Source organism: Astatotilapia calliptera, chromosome 9 (assembly GCF_964374335.1).
Source record: "Astatotilapia calliptera chromosome 9, fAstCal68.1, whole genome shotgun sequence".
Classification (NCBI taxonomy): domain Eukaryota; kingdom Metazoa; phylum Chordata; class Actinopteri; order Cichliformes; family Cichlidae; genus Astatotilapia; species Astatotilapia calliptera.
Window position 1 is genome coordinate 24,814,125 of NC_137430.1, and position 22,573 is coordinate 24,836,697.

Below are 22,573 nucleotides of genomic sequence, written 5' to 3' on the forward strand. Positions count from 1 at the left end.
AGCTGCAGACTGAGCAAGTGAGCAACCCGAAACTAAGGAAAAGAGAAGAACAGAAAAAAAGCACTGAGCATCTCATTCATACTAAAATGACTTTTTAGTCCTACACAAACTCAAAGTGTTCTGCTAAAAGTGGATGATCTTGGCTCATGGATTGCAATCAGTTCCCTTCAAGTCCACTTCCCACATACAGAAGTGACGATGCAAACATGAAAATATGTCATTTTGCCTGCTTATAGGATCCCAACCGAAGCTTGAAACAGTGCTACAGCATTCTTACAAGATGCCAAAACAAATTCTGTCCTTAAAGCAAGACCACATTATTATATTTGAATAATCAAGATCTTTAATAAATTAGTGCAACTGGGCAACTGTGGCTAACAAGCAAGTTGTCAAACAAACGGAACGTCAAAGGTTTGTCATGTCTCAGATTTCCAGATCACTACAGAAATGTGCACACTAAGCTTAATTTTTCAATAAAAATGTCTGGCATTTTTTCCATGTCTTCCTCCCCTCACCCTAACTGGTCACAGTGTCTGCCCCTCCCTGAGCCTGGTTCTGCTGGAGGTTTCTTCCTGTTAAAAGGGAGCTTTTCCTTCCTACTGTTATCAAAGTGCTTGCTCATAGAAGTTCATAATATTGTTGGGATTTTCTCTGTCCTTCAGTGCACAGATTTGTTATACAATTTATAATTCAGCCTCTAAATTATTGCATTATTTATCAGTTTACACATAAAGAATTTCTCTTTACTTACCTAGTACTGATACTGCAAATAAAAACCCCAAAGTGGAAACTCATTGCAATAAACCCAAATACCATTGTTATCACAGACATCCATGTGAGAAAACCTGTGATCACTGAAATGCATTTGAGTGCACCAGTAATTTTTTTTATTTGCCCCACTGCATAACCGCAGTTATAAAATGAGCTGTGAATTGTCCACGAATGAAGGAATTGGCAGAGAAATTGAAGAATTGTTTTAATTCGTAAAGATTAAATTACAAAAAACACATGATGATTAAACAAAATAACTAAAAGTCAATTAAAACACAGCTGCAGCAGTACAAGGGCCTACAAATAACCTTTGAACTACTAATCAGGCGTCATCCTAGAATCTAGATGTGAAACACAGACAGGCAAGAGGAAACTTGGCACAAGGGTTATCAGTGAGAATCAGAGTTACTGTGACAGTTTGAAAAGCAGAAAGGACATTGCATAACATCGACCATACTGGACAGCATCCAAGAAAAAAAATCCCTGGCTTGTTCTTTGGCACAAAACTATAAGATTAAACTTCAATTAAAGATTAAAGCCTGATAAATATTCAGAATCTCTGCTTTAGTCAGATCGGACTAAGATGAATTTCTGAGTCTCAGATGAGGTAGAACATGTTTGACGTAAATCTGGCCAAGGACTACTGCAGTGAATTCATAACCCTGATAGGCACAGAGGTGGGAGTGTGACCATACGGAGAACCATAAGGACAGAAGGTGCTTCTGAGATGGCATTTCCACATTGCACCATGAATGCCTGTGGATGTACCAAAGGTCTGGCTAACAAAATGACTTGGCAGAAGACGAATGCTCTAGCATAATAACCATCCAAAAACACAATGCCAAAACTACACCAGAGTTCACAATGAAGAAAAAAAGTGCGAAAAAAAGGGGAAAAAAAGAAATATGACCTACCAAGAATGTTGCTTTACTTGAACCCAATGAAACACATTTAAGGTATTTATAGTAGAAAAATACAACCTTCCAGCAAAAAGGAGCTGAAATTGTCTGAAATGTACAAGGTTGAGTTTATTGTCAAAAAACAAATGTGAACATTTCAAGTATTTGAAAAAATGAAACATATAAATGCTGGCAGAAGAAGGTGTATGGATCTTTGTTGAACTGCAGTGTTTAACACTGATATAATAATTCTGAGCCATTAACTGTTAACTCTACATATGAACAAATGCTTCAGTATTATTCAGTAAGTCAATAACATATCCCTAAGATGAAGAACAGATGGGATGTATGAAGATTTAGTTGGTTGCTATTTTCTTGAAAGAAGGTCCTGAACTTGATGAGATCCTAAAGAACATGGTTCTCTCACCGATACAGGTAGGTTTAATACTGGGAGAGTCATTGTCAGAATAACCGATTGTTGTGTTAATGAAACACCTGAATAGATGTACAAGTGTTTATATCTATTCCCAAACACGTCTTCAAATGCCATGTTTTGGTTCCACAAACAGTTCATATTAAAAAGATGTTAAATTCACTAAAAAATGTATTACATTCCAAAAGGTTGATTATAACAATGGTATTTATCCATGAAAAGAGCCTTAAAATGTTGAATCAAAGAGTGTGCAGTTTTTGTGTTAGTTAACAGTTGAGGTTTGAAAATGTGGTTTTGATTGCTCCACTGGACTCTGCTTGAACCACACATGTACTGACAGCTTCAGTCGAAATAGGCTAAGGCTCTTTTAGCCTCCAGCAGTGGCGATACCTGTCAGGGACTGAACAGCATGGATTTGACTGTACTGCATATAAACCGTGCTGAATCAAAAATAATGGCTCACAAAAACAGAGCTGTCAGAGATTTTTTTTTATCACTTCAGGTTTTAGATGCCAATTATATTTAGTTGGGCTGTTGTGGGCTAATTAAAGGTTTGGACCTGATCTCTTTGTAAGTCAACCTTTCAGGTTGATGAGCAAAAGTGTAATTATCTCCATCATGGTCAATCCTTGCATACTCTGTCAAGTATGCACACTCACACACACACTCACACTCATTTGGTCATGCAGCTTTCTGTAAAAAGTCTGTGTTTTAGCATGTCTAAGTAGGCAGCATACAAACAGACCAGGCTTTAATCCTATTTCTCATGAGAGCAGCCTCTGGGAGAAGGAGGCAAGAGTTTGCCAGCAGCTTATTTTCACCCCAGTGCAATTCCACTCCTGGGGATTGGGGTGCTTCCACTTGTTTGGTGTTGGGACGAAGGGGGGCAGAGCAGATGCATAAATTATTTAGGCAAATGTGTGTTGCTGGAGGGGACAAAGTGATAGTGAGAACACGGCCGCATGCAAAAAACAACAATTTGTCAGAAAGTGCCTTTAAAGTGATCTATGTACCTACAAGGCACTTAGCCAAGGCTCTTCACAATGGGGTGTGGGTTTATCCTCTCAAGGGCGTTTGCTGATTGGTGCATTGTTCTCAGTCGTAAACTTGTTGTGTCCTGCCAGTTAGGAAATGGCCTTTCTAATGCGTTGCTACTGCTGAGCATGCTGATGCTCATGAACAGTTGTGTGATATCAAGGACAATATTAAAAAAAGCACTTGATGGGATTTTTTGTTCCGCCTTCGGTTAGACTATGGAAATTTTTTTCACTTTTCGCCTCAAGTGATCTATTTGCTTCACCCTCCTTTATGGTTTTTTATTCATTTTTAGAAGAATAATAACCTCAGAGTGGGATGAGATTCTGGAAAGCTACTTTTTATACTAGACCTCACATGAAAGTGTTACGTTAAGGTGTTGTAGCCTCCCTCACCTCAGAAATATCACCTCATATCTGCATCCATAAAGTTCCTGGACTGTTTTCCTCATTTTTCCGGTGTTTTACTTTGACCAACTGGCTCGTCTCCCAGAAGCCACTCAGACTTCACAAAATATGAGGACCTTGCAGCACCCTTGGCAATGCACAGATAGTGATATGGAAATGTCTGCATCACTGACTGGCTGGATCACAAAACCTCTACGCCTGATAGTAAAAAGAATTTTTTACGGAAAGCACGAACAGCCGGCTATAAATCAAAGCCCTCCTAACTTTCTGCTTTTGTTTTAGTTCTTCTTTTAATGTTTACTTATTTTTATTGTTTGTATGTTTTCAAGGATTTTCTTGTGCCTTGCAACGACAATTTTGTTTTGTAATCTTTCCAGTGCACGGCAGCAAGGTCTCCAGTCTTGCCTTTAGAAAATTGGCTCTCGCAGTGCACCTCGAATTTAGTGAGTCTACTCGACGGTACTGCAGCTTTTTTTAAATGTCGCATGAAAAGTTCAGTTTTGCAGCGGAAACAGCACAAAGCTTCCAAAGAGCTTAAATTGATTTTTTAAATCTCTGTATTATGAAGTACTTTTATGCTCCCTTGTGCTCAGCCATGGCTTTGAACTGTGTGCCACCATCACAAGCCGTTGCTCGATGTAAGGATGTTTGAAGAAAGGAAGTTATTTCACTTTCATGGGCACAGTTTTTGGCTTTTAAATTAGGTTACACCGCAGCGTAGGAAACACCGACACTGAATGAGTTTCTGTGATATCCCGTATACTGCATGATAATATTCAGAAGCGAATATTGATTTATTCATACAGAGAGTAAGATAACTTCCTTTTCAACAGTTATGAGCAGATAGCAAAACAGTATCTGACACAGTATAATTAAGTTGCCAGCAAGTATAAGCACAAAATTAAAGGTTTTCATAGAAGATAGTATCCCACCGAATACAGATACAGACATAATGGAGTAGTTGCTTTCTTAGGAGAGAAAGAAATCACACTTCTACCATTTGTGCTGTAATCTGGCCTTATGTCCTCTATGTTTTCATAGCTGGGCTTGCCACATAGAGACAGACTACAATTAAGTCTGGTCCACACCTGAGGGGAAGCAATACACAGCATTTCACTGACTTTGTGTTGTATGAAGGTGCCTGTTCATCTTTTCTGTCTGCAAGCAACAAACTGAAAAGTGCCTGAGATTTGCAGTGTAGTGGAATGCACTACCAAGAGGGTAAACAATCCAGAACTAAGTTTTTATGAACTGCTGAAACCACACAAACTTTTCTGGAGATTGGCATATGGGGGGAAAATGTGGACTCCTGTCAGTCAGTATTCTTACTTGTGCTGCAAGCTATTGTCAAGTCAAATACACCAATGCAAGTTTTAAGCTATTATATTGTTGTAAGTTAGGCTAAAGCATCTTATCTGTATTATATTGTGATTTTGATAAAGTCAGAAAGCTGTGAGCCACGCAGTTATTTTTTGCTGTTGCTTTAGCTATAGCACAAAGCACAAAGCTCACTTTAGCACATAGCTAACTAGACATGTAGTGCTAAAGTAATCCCCTGATAGAATAAAACCTAATGTTTGTAGGTATTTTTTGTGCAGCTGTATTTCAGTTCGCATTGTTTTCAAAGTATGACATGTTACAACAGACCAGAGTGAACACAATAGCAAAAATGAAATCATGAGATTCTTTTGAGGTTTACAGGACATGTGCTCGCTAACCATGTGGCGTTAACTTGTTTGCCATTTTGGACGCGTGACAATCATGTTGGCAATTTCGGCCTAGACACTGGTTCATTACACTATGTCAACCATTAATTAAATGTTTGTTCCCCCACCGGTTGGTGAGTAGTTGCTGGAGGTTAATGGCAGTTGCTGGGAAATCAGTTGCAAAAGCACCATTCATACAGGCCATAGAGAGAAGTCAGCCACCACCTAGCAACCATCAGTCACTAGGAGAAAAATGTGCATATTTGCTAACTAGTTGGCAAAAACATCCTTGGATTTGCTTTAACTTTCAAAGTTTTATTGCGAGTCGGTTAGTAGTGATTGAGTATTTGCAGTGTGTGCACAATGTCATGCAAGAAATGTGTATAGTTAAGTTCTGTACAATCGGTCGAGACCCCAAATAACAGAGCTTTAAAACATTTTTATTTGATGTTGTTAATTAATTTGTTTGGTCGTGTTTCATTTAAGCTCAGTGTGAGACTCTCTGCTGCTGTTTTGTTGTGTGTCCTCTGCTGCAGAGGAAGAGGACGAGGCAGCCCACACACAGCGTGTTCTGACCTAAAATTCCTGCAAAGAAAATTTGGACCACACATCGCCAGACAAAGAAACAGATGGATAGTTTTTTTTGTTTTTTTTTAAGAAAAATACTTAAAACTAAAATAAAAATACTTAAATTACACAGTTACAATAGGTGTTCTGTATGTTATTTTAATCCACAGTAAAAACACCCCTTTATGACTGATGACTGAAGACTTTCGCTTTGTCTTTTTACAGACATAAACATGGCCGGGGAGCCCAAGCCATACAGGCCCAAAGCAGGCTCCAAACGGCCGCTCTCAGCTGTCTACAGGTAAGATTTGCCCTTCTTCCAGCATGTTCCTCCTCTGGAAAAGTTTCTTATCATTAATATTAATCATCTTTCACATCCTGCTGCTCCAGCTGATGTAAATGTGCAGTAATATTAAAAATATGAGGATCCCTATTATGTTCGCTTTTTTCCCCCTCGTTCTAATTGAGTTTTAAAACGTCGACTGAAGTTTTTTCAGCACAAGTCTGTAAATCTCGAAGGAGAAACTGTTGTGTAAGCTTCATTAAGCATGACCCTGATTCTCTGCCCCGCACACATCTCCTGGTCACAAACAGATCAAAGCTGCGCTTGTTTACTGCAGACTAATGTGATAGAGGTTTAGGCATGTTTTTTCTGGGAAAGTGTCACTGGGACGCTTTCATTGGCAAAGCTTATACCTTACACTTTTGTGAATTGTTGGTTAGTTTGTTCTTTTTTTTACAGTATTATTACACTAATTTTATTAGTCTTTGCATTGTTTTATCATAGAACCTCATTTGCAATTTATATCTGCAGTAGAAATGAGTCGGGTGTAATATGGTAATTATGGAGCAGGATCCGGAGAAGCAAAAACCAACACTACACTGTTCTAAATCGAAATAGTAATGCATTAATCATTAATACATTAAAATTCCTGCGAGAATAGCAGCATTTCAAAACAACTCCTTTTCATCGCTGCTTCTCTTTATTTTATTGCTCTCCCTGAATTCTAAATCAGTTGTCATCCTGAGCGTGCCACATCGATTTTCAGCTCTAGGGTCTTAAAAACTTTTTTTCTTTTTGACTCTGACTGTATTGGCTCTCTCAAACTTTTTGTTGATCTTTTCTCGATCTGTGGTCTTTGCATGTCAGCGTAGCTTAGGCTTACTGCTTAACCTGTGATGGGCTGTAGGCGTCAACTAGAGCATGTCCGTTTGAGTCGGAACAGTTTGTGTTTTATCTGCTTATTTTTGACAGGCTTGAAATGGCTCCTCTTATCATAATCCATCGCATTCTCTCTTTCTCTGTCTTTCTCTGTGCCTTCCTCCCCTTCTGTCTTTCTAATAGTGGTTATGAATTTGATTATGAGTACTACAGGGATGATTTCTACAGCAGGTAGGTACCATTCTTTTTTCTTTTTTTTTTACCAATATGTGATCAGATGTAACATTTCAGAACATTATACATCACATTATAATTTCTATAGACTCAGTTTAATTGTAACATCTGTCAAGCTTTGCATTCTCACATTAATGTGACATTAGAATGTCACATTAGCTGTGACATTCTCACTATTTTGATGTTGGTCTTTAGCTGTGCATGTTGGCTACACCACGAAAACTGCATTGCTCTGTTACATTGTAGAGGTATTTACAATTTCAGTTTGAAATGCATTCATTGGTCACCTTTAGGTACACCTGTTTAACTACTTATTAAAGCAACTTTCTGACCTGGGTTCAAGCTATGCTTTTCTTTCACCCTAAATACTGTATTATCAAATAAAGGCTAAAACTTCCAAAAATAAATCTTAAAAAAATTGTGTGGTTGTTGGTGCCAGATGGGCTGGTGCATGTAATCCCTGTAGAAATGCTGATCTCCTGGGATTTTCCCAAACAACCGACCCTCGGGTTTACGGAGAAGGGCCAGAAAAAGAGAAAATATCCAGTGAACAGAAATTCTCTGAAAATGCTTTGTTGTAAAAAGCAACAAAGCTTCAGGCTCACTGGAAGGCAACGTTAACTCAAATAAACCCTATTTACAACCAAGATATGCAGAAGAGCATCTCTGAATGTACAGCACATTGAACCTAGATGCAGGTGCACTACAGCAGCAGAAGACCACACTGGGTGCCACTCCTAAGATCAGGAAACTGAGGATATGGTTCTAACACACCCACAAAAACTGGGTTGTAGAAGATTGGAAAGTTGTTGCCTGGTCTGATGTCTTGATTTCTGCTGCAACATTTGAATAGTAGGGTTAGAATCTGGCATGAACAATGTTCAACCCATGAGTCCATCCTGCCTTTCTCGTCATACTTTAGGCCTGAGCATCACTTAAATGCCACAGCCTACTTGAGTATTGTTTATGACCATATAAATGTGTAGAATTCAAAGCTTTGCAGAGCTGTTTTTCTGTGATAATAATTACTATTCACATCTCTTCTGCGTCTTAGCAAATGGGTAGTAAAACAGACTTTGAGACACTTGTCCTGCCTATTAAATTCTATTCACGTTCCCAGACAGGTACACTGAAATAGTCGAGTTGTCGTGCAGACTGAACAGATCAACATGCTGATGAAGAAACACTTGTTTTGTCTCACATTTATCCACCAATGATCAGAGTGCTTATCTGCAGAGACAGTTTCTATTTTCTAAATGTCAAACTTCACATTGAGAGCTGTGACAATCTGGTGTCACCAGGAACAGTCAAAGCTGGCACTTTTATTTGACATTAAGCACCCTCTCAATTTCATCCTCTTATATATGTGAAGGGATTATTTCCATGCATGCAACACACCCTTTAGTGGAACAGAAATGGGGATCTCAGGAAAATTGAACTGGAACATCTGTCTTTTGTTTTACCTGTGCTGTTTGAGAGAAGGAAGTCGAGTGATCCATAGCAAATCTGCCTTCTGATTCAATACTGGAAATAGCGAGAGGGCTGTGGAAAGAAGCAGTGGTGAAATAAATCAAATAACCCTTTAGATGAACATTTGCTGACTGCTATAGGGCCTATGGAAAATGCGTAAGAAGTCAAGTGTAATATTATAGGTTTTTCTTCTCTTGAGGCTTTTTGACTACCACGGCAGAGTGGCCCCCCCACCCAGAGCTGTGATCCCGCTGAAACGCTCCAGGGTGCTCGCTCCCTCCTCCCGCCGTGGGAAGACCTCCTTCCCCATCAAAACATCCTCCTCTTCCTCGTCTTCATCCTCCAGACCTCCCACATCATCCTCCGCCGGAGTGAAATGTACGTAACAAAGGTGCTCTATTGCTCGTCTTGTGTTTACACTGGACCTGTCAGATTTTACTTTATTTTTTATTTTTTTATTTTTTTTACAGAGCACAGCCTAATTACGCTAATGGTATTCTGTCCCTTCTGAATCTGACGGCTTAATGCACATCTCAAAACCATGGCTCAGAGAATAAAGAGCAGTGGCATAATTCAGCTGTGCTCCTTGCGAAGCGCCTCTATAAACAGCTATTTAATTTCACTCTAGCAGCTCAGAGCGAGCCACGCTGCAATGTAGAGCAAAACGCAAATATAATCCCAGCTTTCCAAGCAGTACCCATTCAGCAAACAGTGCTATTCCTGTCACCCAGCATCCATCTGGATCCCGTTTGGTGCTCTGATTAACTGGTGATGCACTATAACGTCCTAAATGTAATTAAAGTGAGATTGGGGCCATCTCTGTGGAGCTGTGGTCAGCTGTGTTTCTCTAAACGTTTGTCTCTATCCGCAGCCTGTGTAATTGGTTACAGTGTTTGTTTCATTGTTGCCTGTCTAGCCAGTGTTATCAGCGAGAGCAGCTTGGTAAGGCCTGTCAGGAGGACCCAGCTGCAGTTGGTATTACAGAGAAGAGCAAAAAAAGAGCATCTCCCATCCTCTTTTTGGACAGAGTCAATGAATTCTCTTCTCTGTCTAAGCAGTGGTGCTGTATGTTTGGGAGACTAATTTGCCCCTGCCAGGACCATGAAAAATCACTGTTTGTATTGATTGTGGCCCAGATAGATTGGACAGAAAAATAAGGTTAGGCTGTCCTGGCAAAATGGTGGGCTAGTGTGGGCAGCTTGAACCACTTGGGCTACTTTACTCGGGGTGGGTTGGGGTGGGAGACAGTCATCAGATGACTGGATTATGAGGATACATGTGTTTTAGGGAGGTCTTTTCACACTTTTGGGTTAACTAATTCCATAACAGAAACCGCAATCTCAAGTGAAAAGTTAAGCTTTAAAATATTTTGTATTTCCTACTTTAATAACTATTTAATTATTGGTATTTTTCTAGTATTTATTCAAAAAAATAATCCATTTAATTTTTTTGTTATTTTTCGTATTGAAAATGGCATTGATTATTTTTCTGGGTAGTGGTATTGAGTTTAAAATTATGTATAATAATAATCCTAGTTTGTGCAAATAAATCAAAATGAAATTTGTAAATCCTGATAATAAAAAACATGTAGCAGCCTGGTAGCTTTTAAAATAGTAACTGAAAAAAATAGTAAGCTTCAAATTTCAATCACGTATACCAAAGATCAAGAGAGTGGTGAATACCGTGATTTCGACTTTTCTACTTTTTGGATTTGAAGCTGGGGAAGCTCAAATCAAGCCCTTTATTTGTATACAGCCATGTTCACCACTGTCACAAGGTTTAGCAAAACAGTGTTGGACTGTTGGATGAGTGAAAATGACCACAAAAGGCACGGCGCTGCCCTGAAAACCTTGCGATTGCTTTTGTGATTGACAGATTTCCACTGTTGCCCGTAGTTTGCACAGAAGATGCCAACTTCTCTACAAACACTAGCTAATTACCCTGTTAGCAAAGTGAAATTTAAAATGGAAAGTGTTCAACTTCACAGTAAAAGTTGTGCCTTTCGTTTGCAACCAACACCTTTCAAACTACAGATAACCATGAGAATCTGCTAGTGACCAAAACAATCTTGCAATTTTACCTATTGACAGTCAGCAACCTTCAGAAACTACTCACCTGGTCTATAGACCTGTATGACTGAGGCATAAGAGGATAAGGCATGAGGTGAGAGGAATATTAAAGTGTCTGGATTTAAATTCTGTGTATATGCTCTTCAATTTTACAGTTAAAGGATGTAAAGAATCACTTATAGGTGTCTCACAGTAGGCTGTGTTGCTGGCAGAAGTACGACCCAAACTCGACGGGGTATACTAAAAGCTGGTTTTATTAAACTAAAACAAAGTACGAAATACAAGAATACCAAAACTAGGAAAATCAAACATTTGTTTCAGTGAGGGACACAACCACAAGAGACGACACAACAAAGAACAAAAGGATACTCCGACAATGTATACGCACCAGGTAATTAGAGAGATGGGAAACACCGGGGAACACAGATGAATGGAATCAGACTAACGAGACGAGGGGAAGCAAAACTTAACACAAGAGACAAGAGATGAAGGACTACCAAAATAAAACAGGAAGTAACAAACACTCAGACCAGGACTGAGACATGGGAACTTGACAGTGACAGGAGATAAACATGGAGACATTAAACACTGACTGAGGAGATAGAAAGGAAACACAAATGATGCTAACTAAAGGTTACACACCCTGATGAGGAATACAGACTGGAAACAAACAATCAGAATGAACGTAATCAGACAAGAAACATTGAACAATAAATCTAGATAACAAAACTCAGATGCACCACAGATTAAAAAAAAAACTCAATAGCAATGATACAAAAACCAAATGTTACAAAAATAACCTTGTTGTTAAGTGTTTGGAGTGTACTGATCAAAGCAGGCTAGTACAGCAACAATGTAATCAATACAAAAACTTCAGCAAATCCTGTTCACTACAAGTCACATTATCATTGCATTACATTGCGAGAGCACATTGCAGATTTTCTTAACATCCCATAGACACATGAACCAAATAATCTAACATTTTAAACTATATTCCTGCTGTTTCATTTTTTTATCACAATGCGTTTTGCACAAACAAATCCCCAAGAAACTGGAGCTGCTGTCACTGGAGGAAATCGTGTAATCACTATAATAAACCTTATGTTGTCATGTAGCGCGTGTTGTCTGCGTTAAGAAGATATTTATAATATTTAATAGGCACAGACATTTGAAGGATTAAGGCTTGATTGGCTGTGCTGGCGACAACTTGAATGAATGAAGCCTTTGGATTCTGTACTGTGTTCATCTTCCACTCTCAGCCCTCTCTTCTAAAGCAGGGCTCTAGAGTGCGACCAAATTTTTCAGTGGTGCGACTAAAAATAAATATTTGGTCGCACAGGTGCGACCAACTGTTCCGGTAACAAAAAAAAAATCTCTGTAACTCTCCGTGTGGTCAACAACAGACACACATTATGCCCCTATCGTGGACTAAACCAATCAGAGATAGTCAGGGGCGGGACCTCTCTGATTGGCCGTGGTCCAGTTGAAAGTGCAGGTGGAAGAGAGAGGTGATAAGCTTGAATAAAGCGATATCAATTCATTAACGGATTCCACACAAAGACCTAAACACGGAGCGGACCCAACACATCAGAATCAGCTTCGTCTTTCTCGGCTTTCTCACCCGACGGCCTGAACACGGACACGCTGTCGGAGCTTAGTGATTCTTCGGGTCCGTGCTGTGTTTACGTCTTTTTGCGCTGATTCTGAGCTGCAGGTTTTGCCTCTCTCCAACCAAAATTCACCGAGCCAGCAGCAAAAGAAGCAGCAAACTGCGCTTCACATTTGATCAATGTCGTCATGAATTCCCTCTGACTTTTGCTGTTTTGCTTCCACCACGATAAAAATCACACTTCCTGCACAGCTCTCTCTCTCTGTGTACTTCAGGAACAGTTTCCCGTCTCAAATCTGATTTCTGCATTATTCATTCGCTTATTACCCACCAGTCTAGCGTTGTTTACAGCGCTTTTTCTTTTTTCACTTAAATGACCTCGGACAAGAAAGCCTAATTTCTGCTGTTCAATACTGAAGAAATTTAAATTTCTTAAAATTATGCAAAATTGCAGAATATTTTTAAGGTTATCTGCTATAAAAAGCCAGACCAGGAAAATCTCCTTCATGTTTTCCTGTGTTTTATTCTCAGTTACTTTCACACAAAGGCATCTGCTGTGATTTTCACAATTCTGATGAAGTCTCATGTGTATCAGTACTGATAAATGATCAGAATTATAATATTTCTGACTGTCTGAGGCTAAATTGAATCAAATCAGGACTTTGAGAACCGGAATTGAATGGATTATAGAAATCAGTGATGATACTCAGCCCTAGTGAGCAGCCTAGGCCTGAGAGAAGTGGATGTACTGTAGCTGTGGGTAATAAGAAAAGATGAAAAGAACTATTGATAACTTTTTTGTTAAGTTAAGGCCTGATCTGTCTGAAATTCATAGCCAGTGCTCTGACACGGTGCCATCAATATTTGAATGCTGAAAAAGCACAGTGTATCCAGAAAACACATTATATGCTGCAGTAAATGCACTTCCCAAGTGTCCCCTGTCCCCACGGCCTTTCAGCAGCAGACAGCAGCAAACAGGTCGTCAGAGGAGGCCAAGATGATGATTAAGTTTTTAACATTTTCTACAATATTGACAAAGCACTTTAAGCACAAGTTTGTTAGTTAATAATTTAGAAATTAATATTGTCTGTATGGACTTCCCCCCCCAAAGAAAGTGCACATGTAAAACTGCGGTGTTAAGCGATGCGGTTGAAAAATTTGAGTGCGCCTAACTTTTGTGCCGGTACGCCTAAATTTTTAAAGTTAGGCGTACCGGTGCGCCCATGTCAAAAAGTTAGTCTAGAGCCCTGTAAAGCCACTCTTTCTTTCACTGAATCCAGCTCCTCCAATGGGAATAATTTCAGGTTTTCCTACCCTTTTATAAGAACACACTAAAAATCTTTGGGTTTCAGACTGTCGTTCTGCCTGAGCAAGACATTTCAGAATGTCACCGCGGTTTCTAGTATCAGGGTTTTTAATTAATTCTTCTTTGTGTTCTATTTTGCATGTAAAACTAAGGTTAAAAAAACAGCTAGTCTAAGAGTGACAGTGGGAACTTACACTGCCGAGCACAGCCAAAATTGTGACACTTTCAAACTGAACACTTTGGGTGAGGATTTAACTGGATACCATCCTAAATAATTAAACAAACCAAGCACCAAGTCCATGTGGGAATGTACATTAATGAGTCAAAGGAGCTTGCAAAGAAAAGCGTCTGGACTTCTTTAAGTTACTTGAAGACGTTTCATCTCTAGTGAAACACTACACTAGTGAGCTTACTTCAGTTTTACTGAATACTTACAAATATGTGGTTAAAAAGAGGTACATGTGTTCCAGAAAAATCACTGTTTTCCAGTATTAAAACTAACGGATTATGTCCTAAAACCCAGTAAATGACATCAGCATCACCAACCCTAAAACTCTTTGTCCAGTTTAATCTTCATAGACCAGTGATTCAAGAGAGTCTCACTATCCCCAAGATAAAACGTCTGCCGTTCATCATGAGGTCCTAAAATTAGACCCATTACTCATTCCCTAAATCTTTCCTGATGCTTATTAAATAACAATGGCTTTTTTCCCCAGCCTTTTCCTTTAACTCCAGCTATCTAAAGATGCTGCGCTGATGATACAATGTTGGATTAGGACGGGCATGTTTTCTCTCTGCAGCTTATGCACCTGATAGCACAAAAGGAAAAAAGGCCTGGAGGCCGCGATAAATTAGAAACTGTTCCACATTTTCTTATCATCAAAGGACGACGAGAAAGCTGCCCAGAGTGAGCTCAGATAACGTTGGAATAGGGAAGTGGGTGGTATATGTGTGTCTAGTCATCGATGTTGGTTTGCACAAATGGAAGGAGGTAAAGCCGAGAAGGAGATAGAGATACCTCAGTTTGTGCCCTGTAGAGATATGATTGCGTATCTACTGTTCCCCCTTTTTTTTACATTCAGAAAGATCAATTTTCTGCTCTTTCACAGATTTTAGGTTGCTTTACAAAACAAGATGAGAATAGGTGTTGGGATTTCCTGACACATTACTTATTTAATGCTTCCAATGTGTCACCATGGGCTCTCACTCTTTTTCATGGACACATTAATCATACCGCGTCGATTCAAAGAAAGCACACAATGACAAATATTGTGTAGTGTGAATTGGATCCTACTGGAGGGAGAGTTGTAGTGTTTGTTTTTCAGCACGAATTCTGGTGACAGATTAAAAAGTCTTTTTTGGGGGGAATCTAGTTTACCACGAGGTAAAATGTCAGGATTTTGTATTTTTTGTTATTATCACGCACTGACATCTTCTCTAAGTGTAGGTGTTTATGTTTTATGCATTAGTTCAGATCGTTCAAAGTAGCTGGTAGACTGGATGGGCTTTGCGTTGTGATGGCATGTGGGCATAAATGTACATCACAGGAGCCAACTTAAAGAGCCACATGCAGACAATGATAACCAGACAAGCTACTTTTTGATTTAGCGTGCCTCTCCTGTCTCTGGTTTTTCCAGCTGAAGCTTTACAGGAATTCGTGGGTGTGTTTACAGAGCGCTCATCCGTCCTCTTTCCAGCCCTGACAGAATCTGATAGGTGTCAAAAAGAATTTTATGTTTTCTTCTCAACTTCTGGTGTCTGTTTTTTTCCCCCCCTCCTCTCAAAAGATGACACATTTCAGCTTCAGAGGGGTAAGGAATGAGATTATCTTATTACTGTTTGGTCTAAATTCTTTAATCTGCTCAGTTCAAGCTGCTGAGGAGTACACCCTCATTTCAGCAGCCGTGAGACGGACCAGACTGAATTGGTTATGACGTTGAGTTTTTATTTATTTATTTTTATTCGGCAGTTGTTATTTCCATATGACATATCAAGGTTGAGACTCAAACTTTGACATGATAGAGTTACACTTCATTTACTCCAACGTCAGCTGTGTATTGTGGAGAGAACACTTAGACCCCGGGCTAAGCAGGTAGGGGAGAGCAATTATTTATAAGGCAGTAAACAGAAGCTGTGGGAGGGAAAATTGTGCCGCCTGTTTCTCATGCGGCTCTATAAGTGAAGCAACGATCACGCAACTGTGAGTGTGTGAAATGCAAAAGTGGCTTTGAAACACACTGATATCGTTTGAAGGCTTTTTTGTTTGTTTACCTTACGAGCAGAAGTATTCATTTTAGCCTACTTAATCATTCAAAAGTACCGTTTCGTGTTATGACACAGGCCTCTGACTGTTTATGAAATAATGTGAAGTTGTGCGCATGCATAAACTAAACTTGTATGGATTCAACTGTGAATAAGTTGCAGTTTTACTAATGAATCTGTAGTAAGATAAAATACATGAATGCAATTATTCTAGTGTTCCAACTTTGGGATCATTTACACAACTCTAAGCTACATTTTTACTGGGAAGGTAAAATCTTTTTCTTTTCATCTATTCTCTATTCCTCTGTTGGAAGCTGTTAATGCTTAATGTGAATGAGGTACAAAGTCTCAGTTGATTGGGTTGAGTTAGATTTGTTGAATTTATAAGAACTGTCGATTTTCAGTACTTTCCTGGAAAGAGAGACAGAGAATTTAATTAAATGTGTTTAATATTCTTGACACGCTTAGCTGCTAATGGATGTCTAAGAGTTGTTGTAGAAACAGTGCGATGCGTCTCAGCTCGTGGCCTTCATCGGGGTCGTTGATGGCTCCTTTTTTGTCTCCGAATTTTTCTCACTCTTTGAAAAGCAATTAGTCTATCTGTTATAGACATGCAGTCAGCTCCTTAAATGTTTGGGCAATTACTTGATTTTTGTGATTTCACGTCTGTTACACCACCAGAGTGGATTGAAACTCAAAGAGTCAAGAAATGCAAACTTTTAGCTTCAATTCAAAGAGTTTAATAAAAGTATTACATTACCTTTTTTCTCAGGCTCAAAAGTAATTTGACAGTAGACTGACAAACGGTTTTATTGCCAGGTGAGGTCTGTTCCCTTGTCGTTCAGCAATAAAAATAGGCTGATAAACAACCTAGAGTTTATTCAAAGTGTTGAATTTGCTTTTGGTAGCTGTTCACTGGAGCTCTCAATATGAGGTACAAAGGGTTGTCAGTCAAAGTGAAGGAGGCCATCATCAGACTAACAAACACAAACCAATCACAGTGACAGCAAAAACGTTAGCAGTGGCCAAAAGCACTAGCCAGCTCATCAACACCAAAGCTCCTCAAGTACAAGAATGGAAATGTGTCTTTGATTGCCATGAGGGGTCCAATCCTTGTGTGAGAAAATTACTTCGCTTGATCCTCAGTAATTATTTTCCTTAAGAGTTTATGGTATCAATATGTCTAGGGATGGCTATTGATAAGATTTTCACGATTCCGATTCCATTTTCGATTCTGTTTAAAGATTAGATTCTTTATCGATTCTCTTATCGATTCTTTTTTTTTTTTAAAAAAAGGAGAACACTAAGTTCGATTAGCTTAGAACTTTGTTTTATATCTTCTCTTTGAACAAGATAGAAATATAGGAGTAACATGGCCTTACAAACCCAACAGTGAGATCTTAAGAGATCCACAGCTTCTTCAATGGGGTGTCACAGGGTCCACAGGAAAAAAAATTGTAAATGTAAAACAATAAAATAAATATTCTTCTGTAGCAATAACAAAGTATAACATAAATTATTCTGTAACAATTACACAAGAATATCCAGTAATGTCCCTGCCTACAATTAAACACATTCACTTACCGAAAATCGGGGGCATCTGCTGTGGCAAATGGGTTCAAGCCTTTTACCACAAACTTAGTCACTGCTCGTGACATTCGTCTATCCTGGCCTGAAAGGAGACGCTACCGGTAGACTGCAGCGAGAACTGCCAGCATCTGAGCCAGCCAGACTCTGTCTGTCTCTCTCATCATAATCACCTAAATGCACAGTAATGGCAGGTTTTGTAATAAGGCAGATCGTACATAATAACATAATATGCACTGTTAGTTGATTATTTACCTGCCGCATTAACGGGAGAGGACGTGCAAACGTTACCGCTGCTGCTGGGTTGAGATTCACGAGTCCGGAGCGGAATTAAAAACACGACATTCATTTAAGGTCATCGCGTGTTTTGTGAGCAAATGCTTTTGCATATTCGTAGTGTTTCCTCCCTTAAATGAAATATCTACTTTGCAAGTATTGCAACAAGAACCGGATTTGGTGATTGGGTAGATGTGGATAAAACACAGAGAGGAACATGGGAACAGGTGAGGGAGATAAAACACAGAGACATGACTAAGAGAAACAGAGAGACACAAAGAGAAAGAGGGACACAGAGGGAGTGAGACGTGGAGAGAGGGGGAGCGACACAGGGGGGTACAGACAAAAAACTGAGGACAAGATAGAGAAGGAAAAGCTGAAGGAAACTCATCAACTTAAAATAAACCTTAATCACCAGGGATAAACAACATAATCAGAAACACATAAGCACAAGAAAACTAAACCAGGAAACATAACCCACTATTCATGATCAAAATAATAATAAACAAATAGGAATCACAAGCCCAGAACATAAAACACTGGGTCAAAGACCAAATACCGTGACTACCACAGTTAAAAGACATGCTAATTGGATGGATGGATGGATGGATGGATGGATGGATGGATGGATGGATGGATGGATGGATGGATGGATGGACGGATGGATCTATTTCTTTGTGACAAGACTTCTAGTTGTCATGGCTGCAAAACAGCCTGGTTGGTACTGGTAGTGTCCATCTTTCATTTACAGTCTATGCTAACAGCATAGATACAAATACAGCCCATTTGGCTGCTTCATGCTGTGAACACTTAAGCCATTTCAAACAGCAGGAAATGATGAATTTTCAATATCACTAACCAAATGTACAATATGCACTCAGAGAAGCAGGTACAGCCCTAAGGTGCACGCCATCTCCATGCTCAATAACATGATCTAATATCTACTGAGCAATCACACACAGTTTGTTCAGATATTGGCACTGCTGAGTAAAACTCGAGCAGCGCTGCACAGCATGGTGGGCGTAAGCCGTGCACTAATCTTCAAATTGAAAGCAGCAGGTCCATAGTCTTAGCAGGGTAGCTTTCAGTTGGCCAGATTGAGATGTTCTTCCCTGAGGAAAGTGTGAGTCAGATGATGTTATGACATCCAAAACTCGAGACTAAGAGTATTAATATGATGGAGGCAGGCAATCTGTGTATCATTACAATGAGTATGCAAATTAAATCATTTTTGTATTTCTGTGCCTCAGTAGTGAAAACGGACCAACTTCAGACCATTAAACGAGAGCTCACTCAGATCAAGATGAAGATTGACTCTTTGCTGGGACGCCTGGAGAAGATTGAGAAGCAGCAGAGAGCTGAAACCGGTGAGAAGCAGACGGCAGAATCTGAGCTAGACGGGAACAAAAGGGAAAAGGGACACCACCCACTAAGGGAGGGAAATTAAGAGCATAGACTGGTCATAAGTCTTAGTGACATTGTGGGAGATAAGAGCAGCGGAGCTCTCTGTCATAACCGCAGACAGGTGTCAACACCATGCTGACTCAGTTTATATGAGAGGTCTTCACCAGTGCCCTTCACTACAGGACAGCCTCAGAGTGCAGCCCAGTGTGAAGGTCATTTAAATTACATGCCATAAAGTGCATGTTGCACATTTGTCACCATGTGTGGCTTGTTTTCAACTTCTCTCTTATACTTCCACGGCACTTGAAGACCGAGTAAATCAACCCGGCTCCCGGCTGTGTTCTAGGCAAACTGCTGTGGAGCTTGTTAGCAGTGAGAATGAAAAATTAATGCGGATAAATGAAAAACCGGAGGCAATTTACTACAAAATGTACCCATCTTTTTTGCTATAAAATAGCCTTAATTTTTTATTACAGATCATCTTTTGTCTGTCTCACTTGTTCTGTTTTTGAATAGAAGTTCAGACTGCCTCAATTAAGGTTTTAAAAGATTTTATAATGAATTCAAAAAGCAACAGGTAGCCAGTCTTAAAAAGGATATCAAGAAGTCACGGCTCGCCAAGTTCTTTTTCTTAAGGTGACAAAAAACTGGCTGCAGTCAGAGACAACACACGGATGTTGATTTCTCTGTGCTCTCCAGGAATAAAGTTCTGCAGTTAACATCAAGATTAAAAGTCATAAAGCATAATAAACTGTGACATGAGGAGAATATTGGGGCTGTGGTCTTAAAACATTTGTGTAAAACGTTTTAAACTAGGCTGCACAGACATTTTGACTATTCAGTATAAAGCAGCGTACATAAATAAAGCTACTTCGGATTGATCCCTTATTCATAAAGGGCCGCTTACTCACAGCGGACAGCTCTGCATGTTGGATCTGGCAAACTCTTTGCACTGGATGTGCTTCCCGACTTAATCCTGATCTGTGTCTCCTCCCAGGATCAAACCAGGGATCTCTGATTTGTTCAGGAAAAGTGTTAACCACTACACTGAAGAGCCATTATGATTTTTTAACATAAAAATAAATCAAAATAAGATATAAAATGTGTTTTCACAGATACATCTTGAAAAAAAAAAATACAATTTGTGTAATAAATAATCCTAATGTTAAGTGGCCTGGATAATTTAATGCAGACATGTGACACTGTAACCTAAATATGCACATATAGCGGAGCTTTAAATGAACTGGCTTCATAAATAAAGAAAAGATGAAAATGGAGGCAAATAGTAGGAAGCCTAAGCTATATGCAAATCCAGGGGTTGACACATCTGTTGGTAGCTAGCTAGCAAAAGTGGATTTTGTATATTTGAGCTTGTTTTAAATAACGCAAACTATACAAAATTTAAATCTAAATCCTTTCCCATCTAAATGCAAATCAGGTGTGCTGTCTCAGTGCAGTTACATCCCTTAAATTTAATATGATCTCTTTAAGAAGCTATTTATGGAGTACCAACACCTTGTCTGAACCCTTGCACAATAAAAAACATGTTACCAGCAGTGCCTTTCAGCATGTAGAGTACTAAACAGATTAATTGTAACATCACCCAGTTTAAGGGGAATCCCACAGTTGTTCTAAATTAACAGTTTCTGTAATTACCAAAACTCTTTTTTTTGTGTCTCTGTAATCATTAATCCACGTGTATATGCGAGATCTTTACTCAAAATGATATTTTTAATGTTAAAATTATATTATTATTTTTAGATTCATTAATTTTTCCAATATAGTAAAAAAAAATAGTAAAGCACTTGTAAAGCTTTTGTTTGTTTTTTTAAGTTTTGAAATGATTTACATTCCTGAGCAGATATAATTTGAGTGGTTTAACGTTACTCTTGATTCATTTCTGACTTCTCAGAGAAGTCCAGTGTTCAAATAGAAATGTGAATTCAATTTGCTGTTAAAAATGATAAAAGTGATATAATTTTTTAACAGTTTTTGAAAAATTTGTTGTCAAAACGTACGTGCATTCCTGCTTTTTTATTAATGTAACAGGAGGTCTTGTAAATTTGCTAAGAACTGTACACACGTGTGTTAATTGGGGGAAAAAAGTGAAACATGTCACGCTTGTAAAAGAATAAACACAGTAAAATGCTAGAATTTTGATCCTAATTTGATGCTTTGCTACTTCAAATAAAAAAAGTAGTGTTAGTCACCCGGTTGCTTGCTGAGGACAAACTACTTCACTCCAGTTGAGTGTAAGGAGAACCATGGCCTGTTTCTGCACAACTGGGAAAACAGCAAAAAAGCAGCCTACTACTATTATTATCAAAGAAAAATACAGGCCCTGCTTACACTCTCACTTCATTCACTGTGGCCTCCTTTCTCTCTCTCAGAGGCTCAGAGAAAATATGAGGACAACTGTGACTCCCTGCATGAGGAGTCTGTGTCAGAGACGGCAGAAAACTCTGGAGAGGAGGCCGGCGAGGGGGCGCTGGACGTAGAGGCGGGAGAGATGACCGATGGAGGCGAGGATGACTATGACGAGGAGGGTAGCCACCATCTGGTAAGAGAAACGGTTGACAGGCCTGACAGGGGGGAAGAAACCAAGGCACTTTGGGAGATCTCAAGTGGGCAGACAGTCTTCGCCTTCTGAAAGTTAATTTTCCAGAATTATTCATGGCCACAGATCTAAGAGAGCGGTTGCTTCACATGAGTGAATGGTGAGGGCGTCCGGACTGACAGTTTCTCCCTGTCGACCCTGGCTGAAACAGTGGAAGTAAGCCTCTTCTCAGGCCCACACACAGGCACAGGCTCACACACATACACATGCTTGCAGGCTATAATTAAAGCAGTGGGTTCAATACACATAGGAGAGCTTTTAAGACAGACTTGACATGAAGTGATGTGGGTCCAACCGTGAAGTGAAGGTTCAGTTCGGAGGTTTTCTTTCACAAGGTCAGTAGAAGCAGCCAACAAAAGATGATCCCTCAAAGAGATTCAATTATTAGGATTATTTAAAAATAATAATAATTTAGTGGAAAATGTCAAATTCTCAGCTGGGTTCATATAAAAACATGAATTTATTTGACTAAAGAGAACTTATTACTTTTATCAGTTTTGTATAATTATATATTACACTATGTGTTATACTATATAGATGTATATAGATTTCTGCTTGTTAACACAGTAAAACAGCCAATAATCAGTGCATTTAGGCATGTAGAAATAGTCAAGACCACCTGCTGAAGTAAAGACCGAAAGTCAAAATTGGGAAAGAAAGGTGATTAGAGGTGGGCAGATCAGTTCAAATACCAATAGTACTGACACCAGCATTGGTATCAGTAATGGATCAATCCTTTGTTTCTATCCTCGTAGTTCA

General features: G+C 39.2%; 1 protein-coding gene across 3 annotated transcripts in view; it reads left to right on the forward strand.

Moving 5' to 3' along the window:
• The window catches only part of ralylb (RALY RNA binding protein like b), a 128,506-nt gene that overhangs the window by 100,226 nt on the left and 5,707 nt on the right, over window positions 1-22,573 (forward strand). For all 3 annotated transcript variants that reach the window (XM_026180041.2, XM_026180039.2, XM_026180042.2), the window contains 5 exons: window positions 6,044-6,119; window positions 7,164-7,211; window positions 8,884-9,062; window positions 19,044-19,160; window positions 21,588-21,757. In XM_026180041.2, coding sequence (XP_026035826.1) covers window positions 6,044-6,119; window positions 7,164-7,211; window positions 8,884-9,062; window positions 19,044-19,160; window positions 21,588-21,757 — 590 coding nt within the window. The remainder of the gene's footprint in view (window positions 1-6,043; window positions 6,120-7,163; window positions 7,212-8,883; window positions 9,063-19,043; window positions 19,161-21,587; window positions 21,758-22,573) is intronic.